A 14,406-nucleotide genomic window follows, 5' to 3' on the forward strand; every position below is an offset into this window, starting at 1 on the left:
CTCAGAGTACACGTGACTAGATGTTTCCGACCGTGAGCCCCTCCTGCTTCTGACGACACCACACACAAGCCAATCGGTGTTTAGGTTTAGGCAGTACGTGCCTCCAAAGCCAATGAGGACATGTGACCGTCAACAATGACGACATGGCTTTGATTGACTGCTGTTCTAGCCTATGGAAATATTCGGTGAAATGAAGTTGATAACCTTTTAGCCAATAGTCAGAGGTTTCCAACGGTGTATGACACTAAGCTATTAAGTTTGGCTGTCCATAAACAAACTCCAAGCGTAACCGGCGTGCGCCCTGTGCGTAAAAGAGTTGAACCATATATCATTACGCACTCGGCATTTTGGTACACGGTTGGTTCTTCTTCGACTTAACATATGACTTATAGCAAAATAAACAGATAGATAGATAGATAGATAGATAGATAGATAGATAGATAGATAGATAGATAGATAGATATGGCCAAACAAAAAAATATGGTTATATGTAATAATAATAATAATAATAATAATAATAATATGGCGTGAGCTTTCATTAGAGACCAAGATTTTGATTGTAGGCAAAGGGGATGTGAAGTTATAGGTGTTTGATTGTGGTTATACAGCTTTGGTAACCAAGTGTCCATTTGGAGTCTCCACAAAGGACCTGAGGAAAACGCATGGACATACCTGTTGAAAAATAATTCAGAAAAATTCATCTTTTGGTCTTTTGACTCCAAATTTGGACTGCATGAAGCCAAGACCTGTGGCTGTGGCCTCATTGTGTCTATATCCTGCTGAAAGGTCCCTGAATGTCTGTACACATGTCATTGTAAAGGCAAACCTATGAGCGAGTAAACAACCCCATCATTGTAACCTCTGCCACTCTTTGTCAGTAAGTCACAGAATCACACAGACACTTTTACAAGAATCCTGAGAGTGTTTCCTTTCCAATGATATCAGACACATCTCTGAGTCTCAAACTATGTGGGATCTGTGCTGCTCACAACTTGGGCATGTCGTTTAGGCTAACAGCATAAAAAACAGGGGCGTGTGTTAAGTGGTTAACACAAAGTCATAAAATAAACAAAAACCAGGATAACTACAGTACAGTTAAAACAGGCAGAGTTAGAAAAACAAGAAAAAGGCAGGCTATCACAAAAACACATGAAATGAGACACAAAACAGGTGCTCTCGACACACAGGTAAGCAATCAATATCCACAAAACAAAGGTTTTAACATAGTGGCTGCATGATAAAAAACATCCAGCCTCAGGGTCGACTGAATTAACTACAACATTCAGTCACACATGAGAATTTTCACAGCCATATCCGTCTCTGAGCCACATCTGTTGTTCACTAATTTTCTTACTTTGCCCTTGTGGTATGTAGTCATAATGGTTTTTTGGTTTTGTTATTTTTGTTTATTGCATGTCATCCTAATACAATAGAGTTCAATGGAATTTTGATCAAGGCATTCATAACACTCAATAATGACATTTAAGAAAGTTAACAGCTACAGTCCTGCTCAAAAACAGTATACCATGTTTGTTTTGATTAGACTAGATGATTTTTTATTACTTGTGGTATGTATGTTTTTTGTGCCTTAAAATGCCACTTAAATGATCAAATTCCCAATCAGCCCTTTTTTTCAATATTAATTTGTGATTATAATTTGTGTTGATGGTTTTATTTTCCTACCAAAAAAGCTCATAAGCGAGTCCTTCTCGGCTGCTGACTCTCAAGTTCATGAAGTTCGGAGCTAAACTATTCTTACCTCTGAGGATTGTCTTCATCTTTCTGTCCTCAAGAGGACATTTGGCATTTGTGCATTGCAAAGACAAATCATCACTGCAGGATATTTGGCACAAGAGAAAACAGGACTGTTGATGTCACTCTATATGACATATTCTGTATGTGCCTCCTCCAGCTTTATGCGATACACACAGCATATCAGACACTCTGCCGCCACCACCTCATACTGTAATGCCCCCTGAGAGCCCATCACATTGAAGCCTTTCACATTTACCCATAATGCTGGCGTCATGAAGATGGAACAGTGGCGTAAAGAAGGCATCTATGAGATATGAGCTCTGAGACCATCCAAACCTGGCTGTCCATCTCCACCCTGAAACTGCTGAAATCTGAAGGGAAATCATGTGTTGCGCTCCAGTGCCGCAACTTTCCTCTTCCCATCTGGCATCCTTCTCCACACATTGTTAGTTTCAAAGAACCTCTGCTCCCTGTTAGCCAGAAATCACTTAAGAGGGTTGTTTCAAATTGCAAAAGCTTTCCACTGTTTCTGTTTCAAACAATGCACAAAAGCAGGGCTTTCTCTTTCTTTGAAGACTGCACATTGTGCAGGCTTTCTGTGCACATCTCTCCATGGAGGATGAGGAGAAGAAAGCAAAGCAATCTGAGGCAAAATACGTAGTTGTTGGCCTGTTGCGAGACCCTGATAATCGCATATGCACGCATACAGACTCCCACATTTCTCTTACATTAAACAACTGACAGAAACATACACTGTACATTCTAGTATTTACCTTCCCTCCAGCAAAGAAAGCTATTATTGCTGCACATGCTATTACATGATTCATTTAGAACAATGTCAGTGAAATTGGTTTTAGTACCTGTTTTCGAAGACTTGCTGCAAACTGCATAAACCCTAATGGTTTGGTCCAACATGATTCATTATTTATTCAATACATTTATGTATTTTTTACCCTTAGGGCTTGACATATTCACATTATTGGTCAATGATATGGTCCATGGTCGCTTTCATAGCTTGACAAGAAATACTACAAATTACATTATGTCTTTTTTTTAATATAGTGCTGAAAAAATCATTTCTTTTTACAAAACAAACCAGTCATCAATTTCAGAGTTTTCATGATGTAGCTGACATAATCAGAAACAGGACTAGGAGCCATGTTAGGAGTTCTGTGAGGCTGTACTTTAAGCCGAATGCTATTCTCGCTTTGACAATGTTGAAAGGCTGATATATTTTCCAAATAAATCAGCATTGTGATCATTCTTTCGAATTTCGCATTTTCACTTTGTGGTTGATTTTCGTCTCTTTGTGGTCATTCTGTGTCTTTGAGGTCATTCTTCGTCTCTTTTTGGTTGTTTTGTTACTGGTCATTCTTTGTCTCTTTGCTGTCATAGTTCATCTTGTTGTAGTTTTGTCTGTTTGTGGTTGCTTATCTTTTTTGGTCATTTTTCATCTCTTTACAGTATGCTTCAAACTGTAATAAATATTACAGGACACTATCAAATAATGGCTGAGATTAAGCTGTTAGCATTTAAATTGTTATTTCTTAACTTGTAGTTTAATGTATCAGCATTCTAATATTTGCAAATATGGACATATTAATGTTTACCTGACACTGGGGCTACATCATGGATGTATTATAAGAGCTGAATAAAAGGTCACTACTCAGCTTATTTTCCCAGTGGCCACTAGCGGTATAGCAGCAACAAAAAAACAAACAAACCTGTGACCCAAAAAGCTTTTACCCCGTAGATCACCATTGTAAATCTAAAGGACACCTCAAACAGCAGACAAGATCAATTATGGCTTTTTGTTATGGATTATTGATCCATGGAGGTTTTCATATGTGTAAAACGTTTTGATAGAGGATCAAGAGGTCTCACGGTGACCACTGTGAGACCACCAGCAGTGACACACATGAACATGATGAGACATCCACCTGAGTACTCACTGAAAGTCATTCCAGGTAAGACAGTCATTTAAAGGTCTTATGCAAATATACTATTATAGCAGTATGTTTAATGAATTATATGCAAACCAGAGATGAAAACGGTCACATACTCTTTTTAAAGATTGGTTTGTTATAATGATCAAAAAGAAGATGGGCCATGTCCACTTGAGGAAATAAGGTGTCAGACTACAGGAGGATTCATTAACTTTCCTCGTCAAAAGTATTCTATATTCAAAACTGACTTTTATATAGAACATTTCCAATTAAATTTGGTTCATCCATTTAAAATGGAAAATTGAGTCTTAGTTCAGTGTTTTTATAACCTAATGGATTGTATAGTTAGTGTATAAATAGTGCTATCTAGTGGACAAATTTAAGTACTACAGTCTTTACCACAATTTTACTCCCACACATTACACAGGTTTAAAAAACAAAACAAAAGCGTTTTTGAAGCAAAATAAAGGCAAGAACTATAATAATCTGTGTTTATTTGGATGCCATTAAATAGTGAACATAGTGATTTATTACACAATTAATTTAAGTGAACATAATTTAAGTGTACAATCATTTCTTTTAAAAAGTGCTTTTTTCACTGTTGAATTGTGCTCTTGTGCAAATCAGCATCGTGTGTCTTTTCTATGATTTCCTGCAGAGAGAAAAATGACAGAAACTGTTAGGGATTTCATTTGTGCACATTTTAATATTGTGATAACTATTCTTTGTTAAACAACATTGTTGAATACATTACAACAAGACATTTATTAAAGAAAACTGTACAACCTTGCAAACGTATTTCTGTATTTGCCCTGTACCAAGACATTATTCAGTTACAGTTACACTTTACTAGGTAAACATTTAGATTTGGAGAACTCAAGTCAAACACCAGTACACTGTCTGCATGTTAATCTGAGATCAATCCAGTGTGAAAAAGTTGTAAATATTAAGGAAAACTGTGGGAAAAGGTTTCCCAATCAGTCAGTCACTACACACAGAAAAAGAGACTGTCAAAAGCATAAGAGTGAGAACATAGAATGCACCAATAGGACTGTATTTGAAAATATATGCTAATACAAATACAAGCACCAAATGGCATTAAGAACACAAAAAAGGATTGGTTCAAGACATTTATCTTAATGTCTCTCTAGAAAAAAAAGACATAAAAGAAGGAAATGATGCAACAACAAACTTGCAACATCAATACTTGCCTTTTCTCCATTTCTAGAGACATGATAGCATAAATGTGCTGATGCTGCCTGAGGAGGATTCAAACCTTCATGTTCTTTAAGCCATTTAGTACACATTTTGCATATACACAGCATAAGGAAAAGGCATTTTATTTATTTTTTGTAAATCTCAATTTAAATGATTTGCATTGAGCTGATTTTAAAGTACAATAGAGTAGAGTTAGATGTCAAAAGGAAACCTTGTGATTGTGGTTGTGATGTCTTGTGTTTATTCAAGTGTTGAGATCTGGCTTCATTTTTGGAGCCATCAGGGTTGGGCACCACTGCTTTCCATGACTTCCCTACATAATTAAAAAGAAATGCAGAGTTACAGCACAACTTGTTAACAGTTGTTTAACATTATTGATATAAAAGTGGAAACTATTTGCTTACCAGTTTGCCACATTTGTGTCAGGTAAATCTGATCCCTCCATTTGTCCTGAGAGGAAAGGGGCACAGTGCAGTTCTCATCCATCTCTCGGATGGTGTTGCCGTGGGGACAGTGGTGCTGCCTCTCCCATACAACAGGCTGATGTTGTGGCTCATTACACACACAGTTCTTTACCCTCAGCTTTGGGTAGGTCGCTGCAGGATACTTCTCCAAGTTTTGTTTGGAGGCCAAGGGCCTCTTCAGGTCATTGAGCCTCCTGGTATCCTCAGCTACCCTCCATTCAGACCGGTTACGACACGAACTGTTCTCAGAAGATTCTCCTTCAGTGTCATGTCCGTGATGTGGACCACGAACATCCGAACTGGAGGAGTCTTTCCTCATCAATCGTTTCTTTGAGTGAGATTTACAGGCTTCACAAGTAGGTAATAGGGGGTCATTCCACTGTTGGAACGGAGGAGTTTTTCTTTTTAAGAGCCGATCATTAAGTCCTGTACTGGGAGATGTGCAGATCTGACTCTTTGTCAGACATCTGCCGCAAAGTCGTTCCCTTTGGGATGCATAAGGGGTGAATGCATTCTCACTGAAATTTTTGCTCAGGCAGCATTCATGGTCAGAGAGGCTTCGTCGATCCACCTTGCCTTTGGGTTTGTACCTCTCTTTTGGCTTACGAACAGTAGATTGTTCTTTATATTCTAGGTCTAGTTTTCTTCGTCTGGTAGGCACATCTAAATCACATTTGCCCAGCGGTTTGCTCTGCTTCTTGGGTGTCGGTGGCATCTTGTTACAATAGTAGACATTATCAAAGTCTGCAAGCCAGCTGGTTGAGGGGAGGTAGGCAGGCAAGGACTCAAATGAGGTGTCCTGGTGATCCTGGATATGTGTTTCTTGTCTATGTCGGTTTCTATCTGCCTTAAGAGGCGAGTTATTAGATAACAGCAAATTAGTTGCATGGGTCATCCCTGCCTCTGGAGTTTCCTCTTCAACAGGGACATCCACCACAAGGCACATATCCGCTTCAGACACCATCTCATCCCCCGGACCCTCCGCAGTAGGGACCATATCCTCCAGTTTATCCTCTGCCAGAGGAGGCATCTCAATCATGGGGACAATCTCTTCTGTAGGAGTCTCCTTTCTCAACATGAGTGCATCTGCTGAAGGCACTTCAGCCACAGCAGCCAGTGTGTCACCATAAAACTCTGCGAGACCATTTTGGATCAGTGATTCAGGAGAAGGAATCAAAGTTTCGTCCATTGACCAGACAGTGGACTCCATCTTCTGCAGCTCTTCCAGATATTTGGGGTCGAAGGGCAGGTGAATGACTTTAAAGTGAGTATTCTTGGAAATCTTACTCAGATCTTTCTCGCTCCTTGTCTCTTCAACTTTATCATGAGTTGCTACCTGTGAATCCAACTTGGAGGTGACAGTCACAGGGTCCACTTGGTTGCTTGACTCTTCCAGCTCGGAGGTCTTGTCACCACTGCTGGGTGTCCCAACTAGCAATATGTCTGGACAAGCTTGGAGTGACTGCTCTGACCTGTCTGCAGGAAGGCATGGGCCATCATCCTGCAGCACATGGCCCTGGACGATGGAACTACATTGGACCACATCTTTGGAAAATCTGTGGGACATTTCTGCAGTTTCATGAGAATGCAGAACCTGTAGTCCCACTGGTGTGGTACAGCATTCAATTGTCACTTCTTCTGTCTGAATCACAAAGCTGCCATTTGGTGGTGTTCTGTTGGTAGAAGAAGGCACCATGTCCTTAAGCTCGAAGGAATGATCCCCCTTCTGCATAGGCAAGGCTGGTGAGAGCAGCTGACTGGTGGGGGTGTCACTGATGCTGCTTTCTACTGGGATGACACTGGAGGCTTCAACAGTGCTGGATCCTGGGGTGCTGGTCCTCTGGGTGCCAGATAGTGGTTCAGTTTGAACCTCAGAGCTAGTCATTTCTCTGGCCGGGGCGTTGTGTTGGTACCGGAACCTCCGGGCATGGTAGGCCATGGTCTGGTAGTACTGGGGGTTGAGCATGCGTCTGTAATCTGTCAAATGGAGGTGGGTATGGGGTACAACAAAGCCAGGTGGCTCCATGTATGGGTTTGGCTGATAATGGGGCATCACTGGCATGCCATATCCTTTAACAATAGAAGAAAAAGTAATTAGTAACAGAGGATTGTCAAAGTTTGTAAATTATTACCATTGTAAAATTTCATTTCAAATTGAAAAAAAGGACATCATCCTTTTTTTTAAAAATGTCATTAAAGTGAAGTTCTGCAACAAAGCTCAGTGAGTCTCAAAGGTTCAGGTTTCAAATCAAGCTGTTAAAACTTCAGGCTTGGGTTTGATCTTTTTTTTTTTAATAAATGTATATTTGTTTTTTGTTTGCAAATTGCAGCAAATCAAACAGCATGGGTTTGATCATTTATCGGTTTAAGAACATTCTCTCATTCTCTCTTTGACTTAGCCAACCTCCTGCAACACATTTCACACCTTACATTATGATTCACAATATAAGCAACCTAGTACTTACAAAAATCCCTGGCTGGATCTTTAAAATATAGATATGTGCACAACTATAAGCTTTAAACCCTAAATGCAGGTGGCATGTGTGTATAAATTAAATATGTGAGCATATTTATGAGAATGTGTCCAGACATAAAATATGCCACAACTTTTCAGCGAATTCAAGTCTTTGAGTTTTTAAACAACAACATAGAAATATATGGTCTAATTAAGCTGAAATAAAATTCAACCAGTGGATAGGAGACAAGAATGGCAAGCAATCTGGATTTCACAAAGGGAACAAAAATTCAATGTTGCAGATGGTAAAGGTTAATTAATTTGCTCTGTACAAACATTAAGACCAAATCAAATGACAGTAAGTGTTTTTTAAGACAACTCATAGCATATGAAATGCATTTTCAAGTAGTTGAACCAGAAAGACACACAGTGATTTGGAATTTTTGTCACTTACCTAAACCAGGGTAGCCATAGTAGGGGTTGTAGGACACAGGCATCGGCATGGGTGCAGGCCACTGCATATTCTGCATGGGCAGGCATGGCTGCATAGGCTGTATGTAGAAGAAAGGTTTGTGGTGCGGCTGCTGCTGCTGCTCGGGACGTGGTGCTCCTGAAGGCCCTTGATCCGACTGACGGGGCCCTTGGGCCAACTGAGCTCCATGCATTACATTTGGGCTACGAGGGCCGAGACCGTAAGAGTGGTGCAAGGTAGACGTGGCTGCCTCCATATCTGAGAAAGAGGTTACTTCAAAGAATTGTTTGAAATGTTTGTTTTGTTTGTTTCTTTGTTGGAAATTTTGCAGCATGACAAATTGCCAACAACAAAACAGATACTGAACACATACATACCTACATGCAAACAGAAGGTTACCTCTGACAAACTCACACAGCTCTGACAGTTTGATTTGAATTCGAAACATCAAGGTGTGGGCTTGTGATAGCAGGCTAGCTTGTCAAATAATATGCTGATTGGTTAGATTTTGGTTCCAGGTGATGATTGTCCAATTAGAGTTGAAACTCCTATGTTTAAAGCCAATGAGAAATGTTTCCCAATGATTCCCTCCCACATGTGCAGCATCATTTCACCTGAGGAAAGACAGACAATAGATCAGAGATAGGTGGAAAAAGACTTTCTGTGATCTGAAACTACAGGCAGGGGAGGTAAGAAGCTGATTGGCTCCAACAAAACAGACCTGCACCTTGATAGCATTATTGGCTTGATGAAAGAATGAGATGCAGAGGTTACATCACACATATCAGGATCAAAGTGGAACATCTTGTCAACTTTAGTATCTTTGTAAAACTCCCTCCCTTTTTTCTTTTTGGGGTTTGACACTGATTTTAAATCCTGTTTAAAGAGGTTCTCTGTGTGAGATGCTTTAATGGGTTTTAATCATTGCACTTTTTGACATCACATGTACTGGTCTTAATTTATATCCTTCATTTTGCCACTATAATGCATGTAACTATATGTACTCGTGTTATTTCCAAGAACACCCCCCTCCCCCGCCCCACGAACATAAGATTTGTTCATGAGACAACCAGGAACCCTTGGTTACCAGACTTGAGAGTCCTAGATATAGAATAAGGGGGTAAAAGGTCAGAAATATAGGAGGGCATTAAAAACAAACCTTGAAATCGATCCTAAACTGCACTCAAAGCCAGTGGAGAGAGGCTTTACAGGCAAAAGATAAGAAAGACTGCTAAGATCCTCTTCTTTTTCTCTTTTAGCTGTTCTAAAAAGCACAACAAAAGGATCTGGGAGGAACTCAACTGATCATTATGTGTTTTATAATTTTATGGTTTCATTATATTTTTTAATCAATATTTTACTGTGTTATTGTAATCAATCTATTTGGGTAATATTTTATAATTTTATTTTGACTAGTCTTTTATTGCCTTTATTATTTTAACTACTCTCCCTATGTACTTATCTTTTATTTTCTTAAGTAGATTTTTATTAAACACAGAACATAAAAGCTATTCATGACGTCTTTGAAAACATCCCTACTTTTAATTTCAATTTTAGTGCCTAAAACTTTTGCCCAGTGCTGCACATTGATAACAAACTGAAGTGGAAAGGTCACACTGATCTTTAAGAAAAGCAAAAGAATATGAATGTCTGCCCCCTTTGTCTCCGAGTGTTATTTTGAGATCTTTTTTCATAAGACTTTTGTTGAGTGTTATGACATTCTTCATCCTGTGTTGTCATGGTAACGCTGATACTGCAACAAAATAATCTGCTCAACAAAGAAACGAGACACCTACAAAACCATGGCCCTCTAAAAAGCTGAAAACAAGTATTGTGTGTGTGTTTGAGGGTTGTATTGCATCTCCACATTGAATATATGTACTTCATGAGCAACGCTGTGTCGTTTTTTGTGTAGGCTACTATTACAAAGGATGTATACCATATGTGGACTATGTTTTGGATTGCTAGTTAGAATGTGCAGTTTCCCACTGGAATAATCAAGTTAATCTTACTTATACACACATACAACACAGAAACCCTGCTTTTGGAATAAGCATGAAGATTTCCAGCAGTGTTATACATAATCTGGATGTATTTGCCTGTGATTAACACTTTGACAATGTAAATATTCCAGTTTGCTGAGTAAACACAATGTGTAGAAATCTCCCAGTATAATATGCATTACAAAATGATTCAACACAAAGTTTAAATAATGACAATATTTTATTGGACTGGCCCTAAATAAGTGGCACACCATCATCTGCAACACAACCTTTCAGCCCATTTGCCTGTTTGTGAAATTCATTGATAATGAATAGTGCAAGGCAGTGTTACTGCAGAAACTTTATACATACATTTTTTTAAACTTTTATATAAACAAAAAAAGAGGCTTTCTGTGCAGTGCATTTCACCTGGTGCGCTATATATTTTCAAACACATTATCCTGGAACATTTACACCTTTAGGGGGACCTAAGGAAGCAAGAAAGAAAGAAAAAATGTCAACAGTTATTTAATATATAATGAATCCCCTTAAGAGTGTTTACTTACAGTTCAACACACTTTGTCCAAAAGTCAGTCCTGGGATTTTAACATCTTGGTTCCCCTCTTATTGTAGAGCCTGACAAGATGCAAAAGAAAATTAAAAAAAATACACCCAGGGAAATGTGCAAAGTTAAAAGTACTACAGAAGAAAAAACATTAACCTCTCTCCCACGGTAATGGCTCATCATCATCGTTGTCCTCATCTCTTTGCCTGTGGTACATCACTTTCCTCTGAGCACTCATCTCTGTCCCATTAATACAAAAAGCACAAATTACCGGGAGACTTGGGTATTGGTACAGAATCTTAATCTCCCCAAACAAAAGCTGTTGGGAGAGATTCGATAGGTGCTTCTTTAGATGTAAAATCATTAAATCTGTAAACCTTTTTGGGTTAAAGATAAAACTGAGATTGAGTGTCAGTTTTCATTTTGGGGACCATTCCTCTAACCTTGTCGTTGGAGAGTGGTTACTTGTCTCCTCTTGGGAATCACATCACCATCTTTCCACCTGCCTTGGCACGATGTGGTCAGATCTTCTCTGCAGAGTCTGTCTATGAAAGAGTGCATATTTCAAACTTTATTTACATATATGGAAAGATGCTCAAAAAAAGAATAGAGAAATTATTAAGTTAATGAAAATTTAAAAAAGTCCTGGCAGAGACTTACCCTGGCATGTTCTGCACTGCAGCTCACTGCTAGTCATCTCTCCAATGTCATCGTCAGCTGGATCCTGCTTACAAAGGTCATGACCTTCCTCCTGGTCACCTGGATCTGAGGGATCTTTGTACTGACCTCTTTTATACCAAGGTTTTGCATGTCTCTGTGGGACAGAATGGCTCTTCCTGGGTGCAGAATGCTTCCTCACAACCACCTTGACTGGCTGTTCGCAGCCTCTTCCATATCTGCTCTCCTCCTCAGAGTCTGCAGCTTCATCTCTGTGCATCTTGGAGTTGTGGACTTTGCTCCTTCCTGCAACTTTTACTAAGCTTTTCCCACAGCAGGCGCACATGGACCTCTTTATGTCTGGCAGCCATACTTCCTCCACTTCTCCAGCAGCTTGAGGGGATCTGCTCACAACTTCTGTAGGCCTCCGACCTGTGTAAATGTGTTTTGGGAAGAGGTCAGCATCTTCCAGATCTGTTGAGAACATCTCATCTCTGGAGGAGAGTTCGTCCAGAGATGGACTCAGAACACTCATCCGCTCGTGGGTGGTCTGCATGGAGAGGTAGTTGTAGTAGTAAGGGGTTGCAGGGGAGGAGAGACGTCCAGCTCCAGTTGCTCCAGATGTCAAAACGCTCTCAAAGGGCAGCTTGATGATCTGGAAGCTTGGATTGTGTTCTTCCAAAGATGCTGTCTGATGTTCTATCTTTGAGACTTTATCGCCACTTGGTGCATATTTGAGTGCTGGCTGACTGGAGGGAAAGGAAGGCGATGATGTTGAAGGTAGGATGGGATTCTCCCTCTGCTTTGTGAGCTCCTCAGTGTCACATTTGGAAAGGCTTTGATTAGTCACAGAGATATCTGACTGGATATCTGTGACTTCTGCCTTCTCAAGAGGGAGGAAATGTTCCTCTTCTGCCAGCTGCTTGAGGTCAGAACACTCTTCATGGACAGAGGAGCTATCCAGAGGCAGCTCTTCTTCCAAACTACCTGACCAGCAGCCATGAGGACTCAGGACATCTAAGCTCCTTTGGCTAGACTCGCCATCATACACAGCTGTTGTGGAGTCAGTGAAGGTCACAGCCGGGGACTCCAAACTGCTGTCATCAGCCACCAAAGGCAGGAGGTGAGCAGCACCTTGCTCTTCTCTTTTCTTCTCTTCACCTGGAGAAAACATTCCTGAAGTTTGGGATGCAACACCAGAGTCCAACTCCCTCTCTGCTCCCTGCAGCTCATTGGCTCTAATTTTATCCAAGCATTCAATAAGCTTGGTTATAGCATCACTGGGGTCAGTTTGAACCTCTGAGCAGGCCATTTCTCGACGTCCATTAGGCTGGGGTGGTTGATGCTGCTGGCGAGGCATTTCATTCCAGGGAGGCGTGTGGAAGCGAGGTTCAAACATTCGCCTGTAATCCATCGGATAAATCGGGGCATGTGGGAAAACATACCCTGGATACTGCATGTACATGTATGGGTGCATGTAGGGACGCCCCATGTTAAAACCTGGAAAACATAAACAAATGATTAGGATTTCAGACATTTGCTACTGGTAGAAAGTTTAAAAGCACAAGTTCACAAGTTTTCCAAGTCTGTCTCAAAACAGTCAGGAGTCCCTTCATAATGCACTTACAATGTAAGTGATGGGGGACACAATCCAGTCCTTTTGTGCAAAAATGTATTTGAAGTTTATCTGAAGCTAAAATTGCAGCTATACCGGGAAACACTGTCCAAAGAGGGAATTTGATGTTAAAAAAAGACTGTAAATACAGCAGATATCCATTTTCTATGAAGCATGATATAAGCTTCACATCAACTTTTTAAATGCAATTTTGCACATTAAAAGCATTTGAAAAAAAAAATAATAGCCAGTATGAACAGTAGGAATGACTACATTGGCGGAAACCTCTTTCGCTGTTTATATGGATATTTGTGTAGCTTTATACCTCCAGGCAAACCATAGTGACTGTATGGGTTGTTCATCTGCCAGTGCTGGTAGTGGTAGTAAGGTTGAGATGGTGGCTGAACATAGAAAAAGGGTCTGGGATGAGGAGTTCTCTGCTGTCCGCTCCCAAATGAATGTGGTTGTTTGCCTCCATCTACAGGAAGAAGCAGTGTACATTTAAGACACAAGTATGCATATTATTTTTAGTAGACACAAATCAATATTAGTTCAAGTTAACCGTGTTAAAATAATAGCTCAGATTTAGTCAGATTAAAATTTAAAATTAACTTTTGGATATCATAATGAAATCTTTACCTTCCATTTTCTTTCACTTTCTTGGTCAACCTGTAAGAAATAAAACACCACACAAGGATGATGACAGCCAAATAAACATCCCCCAGCAACTGAAAATTTCAACTTTTACATTCAGTCTCTCGATAAACAAACAGAAGTAGATACGTCTCACTTTGAGGTCCCTACGACGTTCTACTAACAAAAGCCGAAACATCTCTGCTAATTAGTCATATAGAAAACACCTGCTGCTCTGCTCACTGAGGCCTTCAATTGCAAGCAGACAAGATGGCGTCCAGTTTCACTGCTGTAAAATTAAACACAACAAAAATGGTGTACTTTCTTTTTTTAAAAACAACAAAAAAACTTTTTTTTCCATCTTTAACACAAAAAATAGAGATGATGAATTCATTTCAAAAATGATTTGAAAAAGCAACTTTACCATTTTCTAAAAAGTGATACAATGGCTTAAAATACTGAATATATACATGAAGGAAAAAAGTGCTTGATAATTTATTGTGAATGTGACACAGTTACTCACAAAAGCCACATAATAGTCGAACATTCGGTTACACATTCAAGAGTTTTTCTTTATTTTCAGTATTTTTCAATCACAATACTGAAGACAAAAAAATATGAAAACACACACATGAGACTTTAAA

At 39.6% G+C, this 14,406-nt stretch overlaps 1 protein-coding gene across 1 annotated transcript; it reads right to left on the bottom strand.

Annotated features, from left to right (window-relative positions):
* Positions 1-10,688: 10,688 nt before the first annotated feature.
* On the bottom strand, positions 10,689-13,880 carry buc (bucky ball). The gene is made up of 7 exons (XM_053342271.1): positions 13,769-13,880; positions 13,455-13,607; positions 11,518-13,014; positions 11,301-11,402; positions 11,014-11,097; positions 10,859-10,928; positions 10,689-10,780 (listed from the first exon to the last, which is right to left on the bottom strand). Exons 1-6 carry the CDS (start codon positions 13,773-13,775, stop codon positions 10,897-10,899), a joined length of 1,875 nt encoding a protein of 624 aa, XP_053198246.1. The 5' UTR covers positions 13,776-13,880; the 3' UTR covers positions 10,689-10,780; positions 10,859-10,896.
* Between the last annotated feature and the right edge of the window lie 526 nt (positions 13,881-14,406).

This window comes from Scomber japonicus, chromosome 21 (assembly GCF_027409825.1).
Source record: "Scomber japonicus isolate fScoJap1 chromosome 21, fScoJap1.pri, whole genome shotgun sequence".
Taxonomy (NCBI): Eukaryota; Metazoa; Chordata; class Actinopteri; order Scombriformes; family Scombridae; genus Scomber; species Scomber japonicus.